This window comes from Lachnellula hyalina (genome assembly GCF_007821495.1).
Source record: "Lachnellula hyalina strain CBS 185.66 chromosome Unknown contig00002, whole genome shotgun sequence".
NCBI lineage: Eukaryota > Fungi > Ascomycota > Leotiomycetes > Helotiales > Lachnaceae > Lachnellula > Lachnellula hyalina.
The window spans coordinates 24,054-46,168 of NW_022157116.1; the positions used below are offsets into that span (position 1 = coordinate 24,054).

General features: G+C 47.4%; 4 protein-coding genes across 4 annotated transcripts; 3 read left to right on the forward strand and 1 right to left on the reverse strand.

The window, feature by feature from the left end:
* Positions 1-374: 374 nt before the first annotated feature.
* On the forward strand, positions 375-2,746 carry pgdA_0 (Peptidoglycan deacetylase; the record flags this gene model as incomplete). Its single annotated transcript, XM_031145171.1, has 3 exons — positions 375-462; positions 907-2,394; positions 2,442-2,746. 3 exons carry the CDS (start codon positions 375-377, stop codon positions 2,744-2,746), a joined length of 1,881 nt encoding a protein of 626 aa, XP_031009736.1.
* A 2,896-nt stretch (positions 2,747-5,642) lies between these two features.
* On the forward strand, positions 5,643-7,162 carry RRD1 (Serine/threonine-protein phosphatase 2A activator; the record flags this gene model as incomplete). Its single annotated transcript, XM_031145172.1, has 3 exons — positions 5,643-6,301; positions 6,354-6,705; positions 6,752-7,162. The coding sequence occupies 3 exons, from the start codon at positions 5,643-5,645 to the stop codon at positions 7,160-7,162; spliced, it is 1,422 nt and encodes a 473-aa protein (XP_031009731.1).
* A 3,129-nt stretch (positions 7,163-10,291) lies between these two features.
* saf1 lies at positions 10,292-11,247 on the forward strand (the record flags this gene model as incomplete). The annotated part of the gene is made up of 2 exons (XM_031145173.1): positions 10,292-10,364; positions 10,418-11,247. 2 exons carry the CDS (start codon positions 10,292-10,294, stop codon positions 11,245-11,247), a joined length of 903 nt encoding a protein of 300 aa, XP_031009732.1.
* A 2,707-nt stretch (positions 11,248-13,954) lies between these two features.
* On the reverse strand, positions 13,955-16,601 carry mug72 (Meiotically up-regulated protein; the record flags this gene model as incomplete). Its single annotated transcript, XM_031145174.1, has 5 exons — positions 13,955-15,599; positions 15,660-16,092; positions 16,150-16,190; positions 16,254-16,503; positions 16,565-16,601. The coding sequence occupies 5 exons, from the start codon at positions 16,599-16,601 to the stop codon at positions 13,955-13,957; spliced, it is 2,406 nt and encodes an 801-aa protein (XP_031009787.1).
* Between the last annotated feature and the right edge of the window lie 5,514 nt (positions 16,602-22,115).

Consider the following 22,115-nt stretch of genomic DNA (forward strand, 5'->3'; position numbering starts at 1 on the left):
TCCATATTTGCGAATATTTCTCTTTATTGTGAATCGAAAACCCGTGAAGTGTGCTGTTAGTAGCATGAAGCTCTTACTCGCTAGAATGCCCAAATTAGTACCTCGATATACGTTGAAGTCTTATTAAAAAGGGGAAGTGAGAGTCCGCGCTAAAACCCCGGAGGGAGGAATTCTACGGGGAAAGAAGTATCGGTAGTAATTAAGACAGGGGATATTTCCCCCCCGGTTCAATAGAGGGCGAGCAGATTATTGATAGGGCCACGAAAGATAAGGGTGGGAGTTTTGTATAAACACTTCGTAATAAAAGGGTCTCATAATCCGAACCTTGTCCGCTTTCATTTCTGCAGCTTTCCCTCCAGGTTTTGCTTGCAATAATGTCATTCCTGGGTCTTGAGGGGCTCCACGTCTTCTGTACCGGCGCTGCTGGGGGAATTGGTAGTCAGGTTGTGAAGGAATTTCTTGGTATGTCTTTTACTGGGGCATATATTTGGCGGAAGGTGGTCTCGTTTGGTGCAAATCAATTGGAAGAGGATATGTTGTTCGAATACGAGTTCCTCCAAAGTTAAGGTCGTCCCAAAACCACTGGAAGTTCAGTGAACGAAGTCTTAAATCCTATAGTGTCTTACGGCCGTCTCCACAAGAAGCCCTATGCTCCTTATGCTGGATAGAAAAACGCGGCACCTAATAACATTGCCTTTTAATGTTCCACGCCAAGAGGCACATTACAAATTGGTGCCGCTTTTTGTATTCATCGCAAAGGTTTCTTTCTTTTTATGGAGACGGCCGTAAAACACTGTAGGAGTTAAAATGTCAGGAGCGAGAGCGAATTGCTCCCATTTATGTCATATCCCCATAGTCAACATTAGTCATACCAAGGAGCATGACTTCAGTTCTAATTTGTTTCAGACCAAGGGTGCAAAGTAACAGCCCATGATCTCCGTCCAATAACCAATTTCACTCCAACCGCAAACCTCCTCACAATCACAGGAGATATCTCTTCTGAAGACTCTATCAGCTCTAGCATTCAACAAGCCAAAGCCCATCACGGCCCCATCAACATACTCATAGCCAACGCCGGCATAACCGACGAATCAAACTCCTACCCAATCTGGCACCTCCCCTTAGATCTGTGGGAGAAAACCTACGCCACCAACATTCGCGGCACCTTCCTAACAATCAAGCACTTCCTCCTCAGTGCCGAAGAGGCCCAATCCGCTTCCGGAAAAGAACTACAAAATCTCTCCATCGTCGTTACGGGCTCAGAATGCGGGAAATTCGGCCAAGCAGGACATGCTGAATATGCGTCAGGAAAAGCAGGTCTGCAATATGCCCTTGTTCGGACAGTGAAGAATGAGATTGTGAGGCTGAACAGTAGAGCGAGGATTAACGCTGTTGCTCCTGGGTGGGTGGATACGCCACTGATCGAGGGAAGGCTGGATGATCCGAAGGAGATGTGGGCGGAAGCTCAAGCTACAGTTCCTTTGAGAAAGATTGCTAAACCGGAGGATGTTGCGAAGGCTATGGCTTTCTTAGCGAGCCACCGAGCCGCGGGACATATCTCGGGTGAGTGTTTGAGTGTCGATGGGGGAATGGAGGGAAGGCTTGTTTGGAAACAAGAGGAAGTCGGGGTAGGATCGAAAGAAACAGCAACTGACAAAGCTCAATTAATTGTCCCAGCATCCTTGAGACAATTGACAATTTCGGCGCCACCGAAACGCAGGATCAAGATTCTCCTAAGCGTCGACTTTGATGCTGTCTCTGGATTTCTTGGTACCGGGGCTTCTACAAGCAATAACATGGCAGATTACTCATCCGGGTTCTTCGCCGGGCAGGTTGGCGTTCCGCGACTTTTGAAGCTGTTTAAGAAACATGGAATATCTTCAGCAGTAACATGGTTCATACCCGGCCACTCGATGGAAACTTTTCCTGCACAGACGAAAATGGTTCTGGAGAGCGGTGCTGAAATTGGGTGCCATGGATATGCCCATGAAGGCGGTGCACAAATGACTGAGCAGCAGGAGAAGGAAGTGATTCAGAAGTGTGTTGAGTTGGCGACTGCGTTAACGGGGAAGAAGCCTAGGGGGTGGAGAGCTCCCTTGTATCAGATTCGAGAGCATACTATAGAAGTGCTAGAGGAACACGGATTTCTGTACGGTAAATCATCTTTTCTAGAGACGAGGAGATTCAAGCGAACGACCGCTGACTGGAAGACAGACACTTCTTTGACTCACCATGACTCGGAGCCATATTTCCTTCCCCAAGCACCACCAATACCTAGCATAGACTTTTCGCCTCAATTATCGGCCTCCACGTGGATGAGACCACTTCCTGCTCCTGCACCACCAAAAGATAAGACACTCGTCGAGCTGCCTTGTAACTGGTATATGGAAGATAGTACTTCTCCCTTGCCCCCTCCCGAAATTCGTGCTGACAGCCCCTAGTGACACCAATGCAATTTCTCCCCGCTGCGCCTAACTCGCACGGCTATGTTAGCGCAGGTAGTATAATGGAAATGTGGAAATCGCGCTTCAACTTTCTATACAACGAATTCGACGACGAAGAACGTGCAGCTGGAAAGGGGGGTTTCATATTCCCCCTCGTGTTGCATCCCGATACTTCGGGTATGGCTCATATCATCGGCATGATTGATCAGATGATAGCATGGTTGAAGGAGAGAGGAGACGAAGTTGAGTTCTGTAAGTACGAGGATGTGGCAATGGAATGGAGAGCACGACAGAAAATATGAGATAGTGTCTTTAGTATTAGCATGCATCCATCGATTCTAGTTCTAGATGTAGTGCTGCCAATGCTATAGCATGAAGACATGATTTCGAAAACGCCTTTTCCGGACTTGGGGTATCGTAAAAGATGTAAAGCATAAACGCCAAAGCCAAACTCCAATCATAGTGCCAGAGCTCCCACCAGTAAGCTCATTCGCCTTCCACCTGCGATTTCAACCCGCGTAACGCTCAAGCCAGACAGTGAAGGTCCACTCATCATCTATCCCATCAAGCTGCCCCTTCTCATGTTCATGATCCATAGCCTCCTGGAAATCTTTGGCGTACGAAAAGATCTCCTCCATGCTGCACTGGAAAAGTTCGGCGAGCCGCTCATACCTGCCATCTTCTATGAAATGTTAGAATTCCCTGTCCACGAACTTAGATAAATAGGACTATACCGTCATGAGTTCTCAGGTAGTTGAGAAAGGTAGTCATCATCTCGTCAGACCATGGGGGTGAGTCTTTTTGTAAAAGGTTGTGGCTAGGAAAATCAGAAACTCGCTGCTCGCATTGATCATCCTCGAAGGAAGCGTCTTGCGTATTCTCTTCGTCCCGCAGCCGAGGCTCGGTGACCCTGGTTTTTTTCACTCTAGGGTTCTTAAGCTTCTCGAGCGCTTGTTTTGCTTCTTGAGCGTCTTGGTCGCGGGCCATTTGTTCCATAAGGATTGGGCCCCAAATTGGATCCTCCTGCTGCCTGGCAATATCTTCACGTTGCTTTCTGTAGATTTCTTTCCGCCGCCGGCGTCTCTCCTGATTGTCAATCTGCTCCTGCCTTTGTAGTTTTTTCTCGTGTTCTTCAGCCAGCTTGAGGGATTCCACAGCCTTCTCATCCGCTGCACGGGAGTTTAATTCGCCCCTGATTTTCTGACGTAGATCTCTCATTAAAGAAAGAGTCACTTGAGTAGGTCGTTTGATTTGAAAGCTGGCACTTTTCGTCTCTAGAGAGAGTTGACTTTGTCTTGGCTGGTTACTTACAGGTTGGCCGATCGCAGCCGTTGCCAAACGATAATGCACTTCAATAAGATCTGCAATTTCGTTGAGATGAGGCGTGTTGATATTGCCATTCTCATCATAAACCAGTGCTGCAAGTTTGATACACTTCAGCAGCTTAGGTAGTATGTTGAAGTAAAGGTCAATGAGGAGTGGTTGCGTCGAATCGGCGTCGAGATACTCGATACCTAAAGCAGGATTTCCAAGACTTTTGCTTAGAATTCGACTTTTTTTCTCCTTAATTGAATGCACCAGGCTCGTGATCTTGACGTTCGTCCTCTGTATGTCATCGAGGCTCTTCGTAGTTATATAACCTTTTAGCTTCTTGTAGTGCGTAATCAGGTGTTGAAGGGCTTGATCAATCTCCTTCCCAGGACCTGTTTTTAGCTTCACCCCTGTCCTCACCGGTTCCCAATCTTGGGTATTTTTTTGAAATCTATGCCCAACGTGCTTTGCCGTTTCGAGTATTCGATTCAGCAACTCGAAATCCAGAAAAACGTTCTCACTCCGAGGAGCTCTCGGCGTATTGATTTCTTCTTCGACAGCTTCCGAGGGTTTCTGAACCGTATGTTGTACCTGCCCAATATTGGCCACGTCTGGCAGTTCGTCGTCGTCGCTTGCAGGGGTGTCTGTAGTCGCAGGAGGTGCAGATACCTTGACCGGGCTCGGGTCTAGAAGAATACCCGAAATGCTTCCCACCTCGCCCGCTATAATGTTTGCAGAAAATTGATGAGCGCTGACTTCTGCTACAGCTGCTGCTGGTTCTTCTTCATTGTCCCGTGTGAGAGGCCGTTCTTTCCGAGGTCGTCCACGTCCACGTTTGACTTTAGAACCTGTGTCTTCGTTCAACGTGGCATTTTCTGGTGGTTGTATAGCTAGTGCTATCTCCTCTTTAGCCTTTGCAGCTCGTGTTTGACGACTGGATGTTGGCAGACACTGATCGTTGCTCTTTTTGAACGCTACTATGGGCTCTTTAGCCTTTGAATTGGGATGAGATCGTTTAGCCAATTTCTTGATCGGACCTTTCACTGTCACTTCAGCCTCATCGTCCGTTGAGGGCACTTCGTAGACGTCAGGCTTTGAGGAAACGCGTTTACGTTTCGCAGGATTGTTGGGGCCAAATGTGACGCGGGAAAGAGGGCTCGGTGTAGACGCTCGAGGGAATGAAGTGGCTGCTTCCTCTATGGATGCAGAAACAGTAGGATAGCTCACAGCTCTATCTTCTTGGTCATCTAGGGTCATGGATTCTCCAAGCCTTGGTGGATCATCCCCGTTGTTGCTGGCATCCTCATCGTCCTCGTCCTCGACGTTCTCGATGCTCGAGACGGGTGCTGCCCTTACGGGTGCTGTACGAGAAACACCCACCCACCGCCCAAGCTGCTCTGCTGCAGCTTTGGCCTTCCTTGTTGCTGTATTTAACATCCCTGCGGTCTCTTCATCCCCATCATTCTCTGTGGACAAACGTTAGCTCATATGAACAACAACAGCAGATACTGTAATAACTACCACCGTCTTCTTCCTCTGACTGAGCTTTGGCAGGCAAGAGTGTCATGGTGGCGTTATAACGAGCGATTTGGAGATTGTCTGTAGCCCCTCCTCTAGATCAATTCCATGTGAGCAAGGGGCGTCTCGACAAGAGACGTCTCGCTCGTGCTTGCAGTCGCAGTTGGTTTCCTGTCCAGATTACGGCAGATTGGGAGTTTTGTGTTGTGATTCAAGTTGTCTGAGAATCCCCGCCCCACCCAAAACAACAAACCCCACAAAACACTCAGCCCAGGCGCGACAGGGATCAAGCGACCCGACGCCGCATCCAAAAAGCTTGATACGGTACCGATGTCTTCAACATCACATTCCGTTTCCACCATATCTACCATGGAGTCTCGAGTGCGGAATCATCTTCTCCAGGTTCAAGCTGCTTCTACAAGCTTGTCCCTCTTAGATACATCACAACCACATACATTCTTGAAGCCGGCAAAGAAAATCAACGAGGGTCACGATGTGCCTGCCTTCCTTACATCACGGGCATACAGTGATATCGGCGTTTTCATAATGCAGCTGAATATTGCTATGTGCCCGAGAAAATCTTCTGATCCAGGCGGCACTCGAACCTGGCAGCTTGATGAAATAGATGTTCTGTCTGAGCCTGTCCAACAGCTTCGAGAACTTCTGCAGAAAATAGATTCCATCATTGAGGAAGCCCCTCCAGACACGGGTCCAAGAAGGTTTGGCAATGTCAGCTTCAGAAAATGGTATGAAATTCTTGAATCGCGAGTGCAAGAACTGCTCGAGGCACATCTTCCACGAGCTGTGCTGGACGTTAGTGCCACCCCAGATGGAACATCCGTTCTGGAAGAGCTTACTCCTTATCTGCTAGGCGGGTTTGGTAGTGCACAAAGGCTTGACTATGGTACAGGACATGAACTCAGTTTCCTTGCATTTTTAGGTTGCATTTGGAAGCTTGGCGGCTTCTCAACTGAAAAGTCACAAGATGGGGAATTCGAAAGAAGTCTGGTGCTGGGTGTTATTGAGCCGTATGTATTACTAGACCCATATGTGAAACTATAGATCTAATGTTGAATCCAGTTACTTGCGAGTTGTTCGGCGTCTAATTCTTACATATACCCTTGAACCTGCCGGATCTCACGGGGTCTGGGGCCTTGATGATCATTCTTTCTTGCCATACATCTTAGGCTCAGCACAGTACTGTCCTGCCATCAGTGAGGGCGATGCAATGCCGGTTGAAGGCGCTTTGCCGAGCGCTCCAAACCCAGGAGATATCGCCAAGAAGAACGTTGTTGACCGAGAGAGGCAGCACAACATGTATTTTTCAGCTGTCGGTTTCATCAACGACGTCAAGACTGGCCCATTCTGGGAGCATAGTCCTATTCTTTTTGATATCTCTGGTGTGCGGTCAGGTTGGGGCAAAATAAACAAGGTAAGTCTTCAAATGTTTAAAATTAACGATGTTCTAATTGTATTAGGGCATGATCAAGATGTACAATGCAGAAGTCCTATCAAAATTCCCAGTGGTTCAGCACTTCCCTTTTGGATATCTATTCAGCTGGGAACAAGATCCCAATGCCCCGGCAGTCTCTGCTTCCGTGCATACCGCAAGCCAGCCAACAAATCATCCGCCTTCAATGAATGCTACAACGTCGCGACCATCACAAACAACGAGAGCGCCGTGGGCAGATTCAAAAAGAGGTGGAGAAGGCCCGACGCCAGCTCCTTGGGCACAAAAACAACAAGCGCCATCCCAGACTGGACTTCCTCCAACCAGAGCGCCATGGGCAACCAGTGGTTCCGGGCAGTTACCCGTGAGAGGTGAAAGAACTGGTGGAATGCCGCCCCCACCAGCAGCACTAGATGGGCCGACAAAGGTGCCTTGGTAGAACCAAAGATAGCTTCCACAGAGCCTTAGGTGATTAGGATTTGTAGAATAATGATATATGTACTTGCTAGCATTGCGGCGGCGTTCCCGGAGCGGGTACTGGCGTGTGGGTGGGGTTGGGTTAGTTAGGTGCCGTCAAGATGCATTAGCGGTCCACTTGAGCGATGCTTTAAAAAAAAAAAACCATAGAAACCTTTGGTTATGGATACAAATAGTACAGGTTATATAGCAAACTCTTTATGACTATTTTGTCGCATAATATTTTGAAAGGTTCCTCGATTCTGCACCGGTATGTGGATTGTAAATTCAAGAGACTAATGGCATATCGGTTCGCTAAAAGCAATCAGATTTCTAGATAAATCAATACGGATTTCCAGAAATGGCTGATTTAATATTTGTTCCGGTTCATTCGTGAATCTAGAGGGATCCATAGGTAAATCACCGCGATTTATAAATGAACTAGGTTATGTATGAATCCAGTTCACTCGTGAATCCTAGCTTAGAATCACCAGTAGACTAGCTAGATTCATGGATCCCCTAGATTCACAAGTGATTAGGAACATACGAAGTATAAGCTGAGTTTATTTAAAGGGTTTCATTTATGTTTCTTTCTCGGAATTATTTCCAATTGGCCTTTATCATTGACCCTGTATTACGCTAACCCCACGGGGCCTAGTATTTTCGTCCAACTATGCTTCATCTCCCTGATCGACTTTCCCCATTCCCCGTTCCTCCACTTCTCACAACACAACAACTGCACTTTGCTTCAGCCCATATCAGTAAAGTCTAACCAGCCTTTTACAACCCAATACTTTAAATCGCAATCATGCCCGGCGTCCGTAAGTCAACCCAAATCGCCTTCTCCTCCAGTAGTGCTCTTATCGGACGGCCGGTCCAACGCGCCTCGGAACACTACTGGGCACATGTCTCCCGGAAGTCTTGTTGCACAACACTTCCTCGATATGCCGTCCATGTGTTCGCAGACGTTCAAGTAATATTGCTAACGTTTTGTTTCATTGACAGCACCAAAGGCTCTCGAAAATCTGAAGAACAAACTAAAGAGTTTGTTCAAGAAGAAGGACAAGAAGACCACGGAAAAGAAGCCTGAGGAAGCCAAGCCAACGCCCGCAGAGACTCCTGCCGCTACAGCTACAGAGACTCCTGCCCCAGCTCCTGCTTCAACAGAGCCGGCTCCAGCTGGTAAGTCGGAACATTCGGAACATTCGGAGTGGTCGTGTGACTCCGTGCTTATCTTACCGTGGGCTAACGATTATCCTCTCTAGCTGCGGCCGAAGCCAAGCCCGCCGAGCCTGTTGCCGCAACTGAACCAGTTGTTGAAGCGGCTGTTGAAGCCCCAAATACCGAAGCTCCAGCCGCTGAGACTCCAGGTATGCTACTACCTTTTCCCTCTTCACCTACCAAATTATGCCCCGCTCAGGACTCGACTTGAGTTAGTTCTGTTGCTATAATGTGTTGCGCAGTTGTGATGAGAAAACATAGATTGCAGCAAACTAAGCTTGCAAATAACAAAGAGCCTTTGCTAACTATTTGTAGCCCCAACCCCTGCTGCGCCTGAGCCTGCCGTCGAAAAGAAGGAAGAAGCTCCAGCCGCAACTCCTGCTCCCGTGGCAGCTGCATAAATAACTCCAATTCAGAGTTTATGGACTTTGAGAGTACGGACTGATCTGTTTTTATGGGGGAAGTCGATGTGGGGAAGAGTTAATGGCATCGGAATGGAGTAGTATGTTGAATGGTGGCCTATGTTTCTGCTAATACCCTGGATCTGTTTGATGGCTAGTTATGATGACCTGATACCCCGATATACCCGTCAGTCTAACTGAGCCTCAATTGATCATATCTTCTGAACCTTCTCGCCTCCTGTTATCTGTGATCCCAATTAGCTATGCGCAATAATTGTTCCATATCTGGAAAGCAGGGTACGTGTTCACCAACTTTTCAAAAAGGCGAAAGGCGAAATAACGTTATCCGAAATGACATGGAAAGACTACAACCTTAATCTGCAGGAGCATGCAGGCCCACTACTACTCGAGATAAGACTCGGAGCATCTTCCGAGGCCCATTTGAGAATTTACCACGTGCCGTATCTTTCCAATTCGTCATTGTACCTGCGCAGCTCCAACATTAACAACTACCATCATATCTGCAACTGCTTTGTTCCCTGATGAACCATCTCCATGATGAAGCAGTGTGGGTTCTTAGATAGTTTTCTAATTCCCTCGTGGATTTCGAGCGAACAGATTCTGGCGTCTAGTAATGTTTGCTAGCGTTGCAGGCAGTGTGGTTTCATCCACCTCATACGATTGTTGCGTCTTATTAGTTGGCATTTATCCGGGCTATAAGAACACCTGTTATCATCTTCCAACTGTGATTTTGCACTTCCATTTGGATGCTAGGACAAGGAGCTCGCTCGGCTATTTCCCCCTGAACAATCTCACCTCTTCCGGTATGTTGATAATGGATACATATTATTATAATATCTACATAAGACAGCTATTAAAACAGTATTGGCCAATTGATTGGTTAATTTCCTCTAGTACATGCCTATATCATAAGTTCCTACCATAGTGTTTGACTGCACTTTCCACGCATTATCCGCTCTTGAAGTCCAGCTTGAAATCAACGTCACGCCAGATGTCTCCATGACTAGGGAAGATCTACCGTAAGATCAAGACATGGTGCTATGAGCCCGAAGACCAAGCACAAATACTACTAAATCGAAGTATTTCAGGCTTTTAGTATATGTTTTGGGCCGAACTCATTATTTTGTGCCAATAGCCTATGCCTAGCAACAATTTAGAAAGTAGAATTTTACGGTTTAGGAAAGCTCCAGTATTAGTAGTAGCATTGATAGCTTTGAGTTGACAAAATCTGGTTTTGGAACCGGATATTCAAACCAACGCTGCTGCATTAGGCCTCTACTCCTTGTTTTGCTGTTGACAAGAAGTTGCATTTTGGGTGCCAATCGAATGGTGGGGCTGGAGGAGTGAAGAGCTGCGCTGGGCGGTGAACCAGATCCCTGCAAAATAGCGGCAGAATTTCTAAACCACAACCACCCACCTCTTCATCTTGACCACAAATACAACCTCCTTCTCTTTTTACATACTCAGTCATGCCTAAAGAAAAAAGCGTCAATCCTGCGCAAGCTCAGCGTAAAGCCGACAAGGCAAAAGCAATAAAAAAAGGTACGCTACCCTCCTCTTCCGTCCCTGCAGCTAGTAACAAATACTCCCTACAGGCAAAACAGAAGCCCAAGGCCGACGCAACGAGAAGCTTGCCCGGCGCAACCCCGATCGCCTTCAAAAACAACTCGATGAACTCCACGCCATCGAGACCAGTGGGGGAAAACTCACCTCGCACGAAAAGAGTGTACTGGAAGGCCTGGAGAAAGACATCAAAGCTGTGAAGCGAGCGCGCGAGACCTTGGGTGATGCGGCGCCGAAGTTTAGCTCTGGTCCCAGAGGTGATAGGGAAGGGCGAGGAGGGTTTGGCGGTAGAGGTGGTGGTGTGCTGGGAAAGCGGAGGAGGGATGAGGGGGAGAGTAGTGAAGAGGAAGTGCCTGAAGATGTGAAGGCTATTCCTATGCCGAGGGATACGCCCCCACCGATTCCGAAGGAGGTGTTGGATAAGTGGTATCGGAAGCGGAGGGAAAAGATGGGTCATAACAATAATGATGAGGGAGCGAGGGCAAGGGGCACGAATGCCAATAATACGCCATTGGGCGACAATGCGCGAGTTCCAAATAGAGAACGGACGAGTATTGTGAACACGCCTGTGATGGAGGCAAAGACTACCTATGAAGCTAAGCCTATAGTGAGGGATTTGAGGAAGGAGGCTGTGAGCTTTGTTCCAGCTGCTGTGAGGGCGAAATTGGATAAGTCTAAGGGGGTTGGTGGCTTGGTCGAGCCGGAGGAAGCTGACAGGCTGGAAAAGGCGGGATATATGAAAGCTCGAGGCTTAGGGGGAAGAAATGGGAGTGCTGAAATTGAGAGAGCCAGCGAAGGACGGTCGTTGCCGCCACAATCGCGAGAAGTTATGATGGAGGAGGTTGAAGACGAGGATGGTTGAAGGTATCAGATCTTAAATAACTAAAATCAACCCTTGATGGCTCTCCAGAACCAAGTGATTGGACAGCGTCTATTGCTGGATATTTGAATTGTTACCTAAGAGCCCCTGCTCTTAGATTCCGAGCTTTGTCGAAACGAGGTTAAACTTGTAATTTTTCTTGAATCCTATGTATGATACTTGGGGCAAGATATGCTTATTTTATGATTAGTGTCTATAGCCATCCCATCTCAAGCCATTGTCAGTAATTCTGCTAGTGCTTGATAGCATTTAGGCTACGGATGAAAAATCTCCACCAATTTTCATATGCAAAAGATCTCTATTCTCATGCTCCCAAAACTAGTCGCCTAAGCCGGATTAACCCCAAGGCTAAATCGACTCCAATTTTCCTACCACGTCCAGCTAATAATCGAGGTCACAAGTTATATAGTAGCTGCTTATTATTGGCATGAATTGTCTACCATGGAATATAGACATACGGGGAGAGTGGTCTGGTGGTTGAAGTGCTATGAACATCATGGCTCCTTTCTTCTTTCACTTTCGAGTCGAATTACCCTGACGTCTGGACACTATTTGGCTTGTAAGGTATTGACCTCCAAGGGGGAAAATTGAATGGAATTAACACCGTTCCACAAGAGCACCGTTATTTTCTTCCCAAAACCAAATTTCCGGACACCCTGCAAACCCAACCCTCTCGAGTCTTCCGGTGACGCCCAAGCCCTGATTGATCCACTTGATCAGCCTCCTTCGACTGTCTGCCATATACGCCATAGTCACACGGCTCGGTTGGATTGCAAGAAGCTTTATCCCGAATCTCTTCGAACATCCGGAAGCATTTCCAGCCATACCAGCCCTCCCAAGTCCTTCATCTTGACACAAGGATCCAGCTCGAACGCGACGGGATTTAACGTACAATCAGCGATGATACTTTCCAAAAAGTTGAGCAGCGTAGCCGAACACCCGCCGAAATCTGGCACGTAAATGGCATCGCGATTGCCAGGACACGGATCGCGGTCCGGATCTATCCATTTAACCTTCATATGCTTAGTCCTTATGATCTCCTTCATTCGCATCTTCTTGAAAGCTGCAAAGTTTTTTGGCTTGATTGTGATATTACTCCGCTCATATGCTTCGATAGCTTCCTCGTACGCCTGTGGATATGCCTGCAGAATTTCCAGATATTAGTGCGGAGGCATTATTCGGAGTGACAAACAAGTAAATATCTCATAACAAGCTCTCGAGATCTCGACATTTACTTCTCGAAGGCTAAAATGAACAATATAATGGCTCAGACCCTAGTTGATACCTAAGTATTTTTGTGCCGACTGAATATTTGATCTGTTCCGATTTACTTACCAATTCTGTCATTGGCCAACTAAATCGCCGAATTGGTTAATGAACGGGTTTATTGATTAACTCGTAGGACATCGTAAGTAAACCAGCTATTTGACCAATGTGTAAGGAATGTCAAGCAGGATGAATAGAGTGTAGAATGGATTAGCGAAAAGAGTAATAAAGTAGAAAAAGAAAAACACGCTAAACAAGCCTAAATAGTATCAATTTTGACTAATTAGCCTAAAAGTTCGACCTGTTGATTTTGAGGAGCTGAAAAATAAGATAAAGACAGCTTATACCAGGTCGATCCACGAGAAGGAATAGAGACAATTACGTGTAGAACAATTAAGACTCTTTTGCAACAGTTCACAAGGAATTCAATACGCCCGAGGCGGATATCTTGTGTGGAAGAAAGCTTACTGCGGCTTGGTTAGCATGCGTCGAGTGAAGCCTACCTAGGAACAGACTTACTTGCAATACAGATGGGCCGCTTGGGAGCCCAACTGCAGTCCAAAAAGGCAGTACCAGGTGTTCTAAACAGGAGAAGACAAGATATCTTCCAGGTCACGAAAAGGCAAAACACATTTTTGATATAAGAAGGCTTGGAACAGTCGTATTGTTGCTGAAAATGACTGCGTTCCCATCTGCACAGGACTCGTTCGCGCGCCCCTGCCCTCTGTACAACCTTCTAACCTACCAAACGAAAGTCACCACCAAGTCATCATCCGAATATATCATTCCACCACTCCCTACGCTCATGGTACTGCTTCTCATTCCCCGTTTTGATTGATTGATACACAGAGCCCGAACTGTCTCCTCTCCGAGATGGCAAATCCAAGGCCTCCATCTTTCGTATACTGAAGACCCATTCTAGCCAGCCATATCACCCACCACCACCGCCGGGCTCTATAAAGAGCACCGCCGTCAGATGCACTTCTAGGGGAACAAGTAGAATTATATGCAGGACATCGAGAACGCCAACCCCAAATGCAATATTACCGGAAGGAGAAAAATAAAAACGGGCGCGTTGTTGCCGCACCGTGCGTATGTACTTCGTCGTCCGCGAGATGAAAACCACACAAATTATGTGTTTCCTTCAAAGTCTAATTCCCGGTACTCATCATTATTTCCCACTTTCGTGGATGCTGGCCATCTCGTTTCTCCAGCCCCAAATTAAAGTCCATTAAAGTGAAGTAAAAAGTCGAAGTGTATATGCAAGTTGAAAGACGTTTAGGCCGTGATCAATAAGAGGACCTTCCGTTACGGACAGTATTAGGTATGAGCTGGAGGCTTGATATCCGCAAGCAACCCCAAGCATAATATGATGCCGCTTCGAATATGACGACTATTGACTCCTTAAAAACTCCTTTTCGAATTACCGTACGCCCATTGGAGGTCGTGGCCCCAGACTGCTCTGGCTGCTGTGAGCGGAAGGCTCGGAATCTATATTTGCGCTATCACCACTCCCCGCGCTAGCGCTCGCACTACCCGTCAGACTTCGAACGTTCACAGGACCTTTGGGTGGATGGAGGGCGCTCACCCCAGCATATTGCTCAACTTGTTGCGGCGCAACTGAATTTCCTTGACCTGGCGGATGGCGCGGCACGGGTTGCCGTACTCCACCCGGAGGTGAAGGTCGACCATTCATAGAAGGTCCATATCCATTAGGTGGCGATGGTCTTCCCCCTCTGCTCATCTGAGGGCTGTACGGGTTGCCAGGTGACTGACTGGCTCTACGTGGATATGGTCCAGGCTGACCATTCGGTGGCCCACCATTATATTGTAGTTCATCCAGACGTGCAGTAGTTAATGAGTTAGTCCTCGATTCAATTCCCATTTGTTGTCGGTCCACAATGCCATATCGATTTGACGAGTAACCCATTAGAGGATCATCCATCAAGTTGTCATGCAAACCTGGTAATTGGCTTGTTAATCTGGCGCTGGAGCGGTTTCTTGGACCCCCAGGGCGCATAAAGCCATTGCCTCCTCGTCGTGGGGGACCTTCACCAAATTCCGGGTTCTTGCGAAATTGGCTTGCGTTTTGGATTGGAGCCTTGCGGTTCCTTCGAGACGTTACGCTCATCATATCGAAATTATCGGGATCAATCACTGGAACTGGAGGTCCATCTGCGGGGTCAAAGTAGTCGTCCTCATCATCATCATCAAAACCCCCATTGCGTATAGAAGGTGTGGGTGGGCCTCTGCGTGGCCCAGGGCCACCGCGGTTCCTCATCCGCATCTCCTGCTCCCTCAACGCAAGCTCTCGTTGCTTCAACATCAATTCTCTTTCTCGCATCCCCATGTCGGTACCATCACCCCCATAATTGGATTCTCCGGACTCTGGAATATCATCATACAGAACTAAGTGACTGAATTCTTCGAGGTCGCCGTCCAGAGAACCTCTTCTTGACTGATTTCTGGGTGCGGGATATCCGTTGCCCGTCACCGGTCTTCCATAACCATTAGGTGGACCGCCATTCATTGGCGGGGGTCCTCTACGCATCCCTGGTGGAGGACCTCCCATTGATGGTGCTCTGCCTCTCCCCCTAGGCGCTCCATTGCCATTGACTCCGTTCATCATAGGCCTAGGCGGCGGTGGCATAGAAGATAATCTTTGAGGAGGTGGATTTCCTACTGTTGGAGAAGCCACCACGACATCTTTCCTCTGTTGGTTAACGATGTTCAAATTATGGAGGATGGCGTATAGAGTCTCAATGCGTGGGACCCGTACACCAACACTCTGTGCAAGCTTGATAGGTGACCCAAGATAAGTTTCAACTTCCATTGGCCGTTTGGCGGCAAAATCCTGGTACATAATGCTGTTCGACTCCAGGGGTCGCAGCATTTCCCCCATGACTTTTTCTTTGAAATCAGATGGAAACGAGCATTCTTGTGCTTGAGCGATACTGAGGAGTTCGTCGAATATCTCGGAGACCAAAGGCTTCACCGCTACCTTTTCGAGTAATGCAGTATGTGATGGAGTTTCGAATATCACACTCAAGGGGTGAAATGCGATTGGGCTAAACCAGGGTTAATTAGCGAATGTTCACCAGGGTACTCTGTATTTGCGCCGTGCTTACCCGATCATACGCTCATACTGTTGCTGCCGTATATTAGAAGAGACGTGACAGTCTACTTGCCCACTGCTGAGAGTCATGGCCAACGCATCTGCCATATCATTTTGGATGGTTCCAGGCATATCAGGATTCACGTTTGCCGGGCCGACCCAGATTTCAGTAGAGCCCTTGTGCTCGAACTCACTTGCCCCCAATTGTGTGATCTCTGCGCCGGAAACGAGGGACAAGACGACATTGCTAGGGAATCGAGCTTCCAGCTGTGCCTCAACACCTAGTGTATGCGTGGTGTTGACGAGAATGCATGTATGTTGCGGTGTAACGACTGATTCGATGACGGACGCAAGGTCGTAGACATCTGGAAGAGCTTTCACGCAGAGGAGAACATAATCAAAGGCACCCTCTTTGCCATGTGCCGCTTCTTCTGGGGCTCGCACAACTGTTGAAATATGTTAGCAATGGGGTTTCTTGTAGCGAGGAGTGTAGATAGCCGTACCATGCCGGGGCTTGAATCGTTCGTTGCCAAATGAAGTCGACCTGGAAAGAGGTCAATTAGTTGTCTGCCATCAATGTTTTGGTAGGGCCAGGTCTAGGACATACTTGAATGATATCCCGTATTGGTAAACTGCATCGAATCCAGATTTCCAGACCAGTGTCACATCGCATGCATTGGTGGCTTGGAGCCGCCATGAGAGGAAAGCTGATACCGCATTACCACCAACTACGCACACATTGATTAGAGAATTATCCTTCATCTCGACATTAGGGATTGGAGGGAGGCCGGTCGCAAAAAAGGGCCAAACAAGTGACAACGTAAACACAAACACAAATGTAGAAAATAACGAGTGTGCTAGTAGGACAAGTGGAGATGTAGAAGGAGGAGGGGAGGGACGGCTATTGAATAGACCAACCTGAAAGAATCCGCAACCGTGGTGGAGACGGAGCCATGTTAATCTAAGAGCCTAAGACCGAGGCGTAAAATCAGGTCACAGCAAGAGCGTGCTCGGGCTCTACCATACAGCACCAGGCAGCGGCCGACTAGAGCTTCAGGTACGCAAACGGGGTCGCCTCACGCCGACAAAAAAAGTCGTCAGCGATGGAGCTAGAGACGTTTCTATCGCGCGAGGACTGATGCAATCAAACGGGAGATTTGAGAAGGGTGCTATAACGAGCGTGACGCCGCAAGAGAGCCGGCCGATCCCAAGCTACAGAAGGGACTTGGGAGCTTGATTTGACAAACGAGTGTGTATGATGGCGGATGGCTGAGGATGTGGGCGCGAGGTTTGGACGCGGACGTGGTCGTAGCAGGAGGCGTGCCAGCGGGTGTATTGGTGGAGTCTGTCTTTCTGGCTTTCCCTTTTTCGTGTGCGGCGGTGGAACGAGGATGTCGGATTGGCTGATAGGCTGATAGGGTGCAGGGAGAGTTCCAAGAAAGTATTTGGCCGATCGAGCTCGAAGCAGGAAAGAGGCTTGTGATAGCTCCAGTCCAATCCAGTCCAGTCCAGTCCAGTCCAGTCTCCTGAGTGCCGTTGTCTGATACTATACGAGTAGTCTACTCTAATCGAAAACCCAGCTAGCGATGTTGATATATTTGGGGGTGCCTTGAGGAAGAATTGCAGAGGCAGGTAGGCAGGCAACCGGCATGTAAGGTTGAACGTGGAAAAAAGTAGGTGGGTAGGAGACGAAGGTGCGAAGGAGAAGGAGAAGGAGGCTATGGCCGTTGGGGGTGCATGCGCGTTGCAGATGGCCTGTGAAATTGCTGGGCTGGGCTGTAGTATGGTATGGTACGGTACCTTACCTTACCTTACTGACTGTATATATCTCCTAGAATACCGTAAATTATTTCATCTTTTTCCAAGGGTCTCCCCATCCCCATCCCATAGCACTTGTGCACCGTAAGCTGTTGACGACTCGTCCACGCAATTTTCGTGGTGGGCAGGCTTGGCCTACGATAACCCCCTACCAAGTATTCTGTATCTATCTATCTTCGATACCCCTTATATATAAAATTATACGCCTTTCTTTTTCATGGGACAACGGCAGTAACGACCAACGGCCAACTATTCCGTAAGGTATCTCGGTATTTCCTAGCTCTCGATAACAGAGATATCAGTCAAACCTCAAGACAAATAGTGTTGTTAATGCTACGCCCCCCTCAATCTAGAAATGCCAACTTCTAAGTGATGAAGAAGTGCCCCTGAATCCTCCACAGGGTCAACAATCAAAAGTTAGGGTCAGTCAGCATTGCAGAGATGCAGCTGTACGATGGCGGCAGAGCCATCTGCTGAGCTGCGTGTCATCAGCTACTGGACCAAATCTTGACATGCATCAGCACGCAGTACAGCTGTTTGTCGTGTTGTTCATGGCGTATTAATTTATATGGGGAGTATAGTACCTAGTATAATTTGCTTGTCTTTGCTTCTACTTGCTCTCTACACTCAGCGGCAATTAAGGAGAAGGACCTCGGGTTGCATTCCACTACTGCAGCTATGCTGTGCGAGTCTTTTAATAGTAATCCTATACAGGAGGAAGCTTGTAAAGTTTTGTTGAAGGTATGAAATAGAGTACCGTACTGCACATGAAGCTCGACTGTATGGAGAGACACCTCACTTGTTATTCCTTTTGCTCTAGGCAGCTCTTACACTCTACTCCGTAGGAGCCGTAAGAGACTGGAAAAGGGGGAGGTTTATATCAATCCACAGCTACATCTGTACAGCGTGTCGGCGTATAGGGGCGACGCTGACTCGTCAGTAATCGAGGATATAGATAAGGTACGAGACGAGTAGGTAAAGCTTGCAAGGAACATAAACAGGCTATGCAAGATTTCCAAGATTACGACGAACAGGAGAAGGTCCAACGTCAAATCAACCCTTGGTCCATGCGTTCCGATCCTTCTGATAGATACTCCAGAGTAATAAGCACTTTATAACTATTTTCTTAGTCACCAATTTTCCACTCTGGCGTTTCAACGCGGATACTTATAATAATAGCATGAAGAGTTACATCTTTCCCTACAGACGCGCTTCTAATAACCATGAAAAGTTATAAAGAAGGTACTAGACTATGCTTCTTGGTTGATAATACTCTATTTACAAGGGTAGCTAGCTACCCAGGCTATTTACACTGTTCTCATTCAATTGCAGAGATACCTTAGTACTGTAATCCAATTTATAAAACACAGCTCTGGTAAAATACGGCGGCAGCCTCTTCATAGGGCATACGTCTAGACTGACCTGCGGAGCAGCACCACTCTGACGTGACTTTTGCTCCACAGTGCCCGTGCGAGATCAAATAGTTCAAGGTCAGGGTCCTTATCGAAAGCTTGTCTGATTTTACAAACCGGTATTTAATATTTGAAGAAGACGGCGCCGGGAGGGCCGGAAGAGAAAAACAGCAGACACGCCACGAGTCGCCCACGACTGCAGCCAGGCTCTAAATAAATTCTCACCGCTATGACAGATTTAAAAGATAAATAATAAATAAATTTACAGTGCCATATATACGGAGGTACTCCGTAATCCCTAATCAGATGAAACAATTGATTTCTCTATGCATAGAAATAGACAGCTATATTACAAATCAATACGAAGCTTTATCTGAACTTCTGAAGATTCCGGTTGACGCGTTCCTGAAAATTTCTCGAATAAAAGTGGATGATACCCCATAGTTCTTAATGCATCTGATATTGATTTTTATGAGGTAAAATATGCGCATTTCGGCAAGGGCCAAAGTTAATCTATTTTCAGCTTGTGGAATTCTAGGGCATCTGAGACCGCGACGCTGACATCAAATCAAAACTGTAAGAATTCTAGCCATGCTATTCGAAATGCTTTTTAAAAAAGCTGCGAAGCGCGAGATACAGGATGGATGAAGTACTGCAACCTCAAGCAGTGCTACATTTGTAACACTACGAGTAGGTGCTGTACAACGACATGAGCGCTCCCTCTAGCCATCCCATCCCCGGGCTCCAAAATGCAAAACAAATTGACAGTGTGCTTTCGCTACGGTATCTAGGCTACCCTCCGTCTCCCTGGTACCCCTTCCTTTCTCCCCCCTGTTGGCAAATCACCGAAGAAGCCGTAGAGGGGAAAACACAGGACGAAGCCAAACATACAACGGCACACAGCGCAGTGTAGTCAGTGCAAGTCCAAGCTCAAGCTCAAGCACGTGTTGAAATCCCCTACCAGTATTCCGGTTGCCCTGCCCAGAGTCACTAGACGAAAAACCACTTCATATCAATGCGCGCCAAAATAATAGGCAATTTCAAAATTCATACTCCGAATGCCATCTTGTCAACCGAGATGGCAAGCCACATTCAGGGGCTGATTGACCAGCCAAGCCAGCGGATCACCAAGTGACGAGGACGAGCAGAAAATCATTCAGATCGACACTTTAACTTTAAAAGTCTGACTGCTAAAGCGCTAAACCACAATGCCATGGAGGCTAGACTCTAGAGCATGCATTGAACAGCTATCTTTATCCTTATTCATCAATGAAGCACTTCTCTGCCGTCCCTGTGGCGAACACCTTTCTGTTGTCCAGTAAAGGGTGACAGGTGTCAGTCAGTTGCTGCATTAGTTCAACCAAAAGAGTGTGATGGGGCTAGTTAATGAAGCTTGTGCTACTTCGGGATTGCGAGCTGAGGAAATAACCTTATTTTCATGGCTTATACTTTGTAACTCTATAAGCGCAGTTCGATATTGTATGAAGCGGCTAGTAACCAAGCAGTACATTTCCAGTACCATAGTACTTCAAGCATCTCCATAACCCTACAGTGTTTTACGGCCGTCTTGACACAAAGGAGATGCGTCCTGGTGGGCAGAAAAAGGTGGCAGACATTTCTAATATGCCAGGTAGCAGGAACCTTAAAAGTCAATAAGAGTAAGGTAAGTGGCACTTTTTGAGGTCTAGCATAGGGAAGCAAATTAAAGAGCCTAATGGTCCATAATGACAGTTGTTTTGCGGGGAAGGCCGTAAAACACTATAGGAGTTAAAGGACAACAAATTCTATACTGTTCTCTTTCCCATCTCTCTCCTGCATGCAATAGCAATCATTCTTCTTTCATGGAGACTTACTCCAGCTTTGCTCTCATCCAATACTCGAACCCACTAGCTGCTCATACGTGAATTACATCTGCATCGGTACTATTTTTTATTTCCTACTTGTAAGTATGTATGAAATAGTAAATTCCCGATCAACATATCGTCCCGATTTGCCACCATACATGGCTGTGCAGTCGCAGCGTCTCATTCTACTCCTAATTCCATATACCCTGCTTAGACCAAATAAAGCCTCGTTATTGCGATCCTCTATACGCTGATGCTCTCTTGCAAGTGCAATTATGGAAAATTGATCAGCGCTTCTGCACATCCGTCTCGACGTCTATTTGACACTTCGCCTTCCTCCCCTATTCAGGGTACTTCGTACTCCTAAACGAGAATGAGAAAGAGGTTTCGTGCCGCCTCATATGTCTTAGTTGGTTGATACACTACTGTGTAATACTGAATAGGTCTAGTAGACCAATACCAGGCCAGGCAAGCATCCCGGAACGAATGAAATCTCCGAGCCACTCTATCAGCGCCCGTCGTTACCTACAGTTCCCATCCTCTGATCTGTCCACCTCATCGTTTTCTCCTGACTGCCGACTTGGCGCATCTTGCAGATGAACCATCCGATGGCTTCTATGATACCATGATTTTATAGCCAACTTGATGTTCGACAGCATATCCGTCTCCCTTAGGGCCTGAGAATGATAAACTATGATTGCCATCCCACAGCTTACTCACATAGTGGCTTTACTTCCGTCCGATTGAGAAACACCCCATTGACCAAGAAACGGTTCGAATACACCTCTAGGGAGATGTACCTTATTACGCATGGGACTCGTCTTCTTGGCCCGAGCCTCGAGCCCAACCCCTTTTAATCCTAGACACGGTAAACCTAAAATCCCATCAAGTCATTTCCATTTGTGCCCTTGCCCACCCAACACGAAACGCCTTCGGTACAACATTCAGCAAACCATCAACCATCTCCAGCTCCACCCCACCCCTGCATCTCCATCTAGCCCCCGCCCCATAACCTCATTCGTTCCCAAACACCACGCATATCTTATGCCGCGCCTCATATCCTGCACATCTCCTCTACATATCATCTCGAACCACACTCCTTCCCTCAGACCAATGAAATGGGGGCCCAAAAGCGCAGATGCAAATTTGCTGAACACCTAGCAAACACCAATAGCTATCGAGGAAGCTTCAGGAACTCCAACCCATACATTTGCGAACCATCACAGGAGCCTCCCCCCGACCAAATCCATCTCATCTCATCTCGTTTCCCAAGAGTTTAGTTCTCGTCAAAATGCCCGTGGGTGAGATGACAGGCAGGAATCCTTCCTCGTTCCCAAACGTTGCTGCTACCCAGCATTCGTTTGGAGATCAAAAGTTTAGAGGAAAAGACTCTTG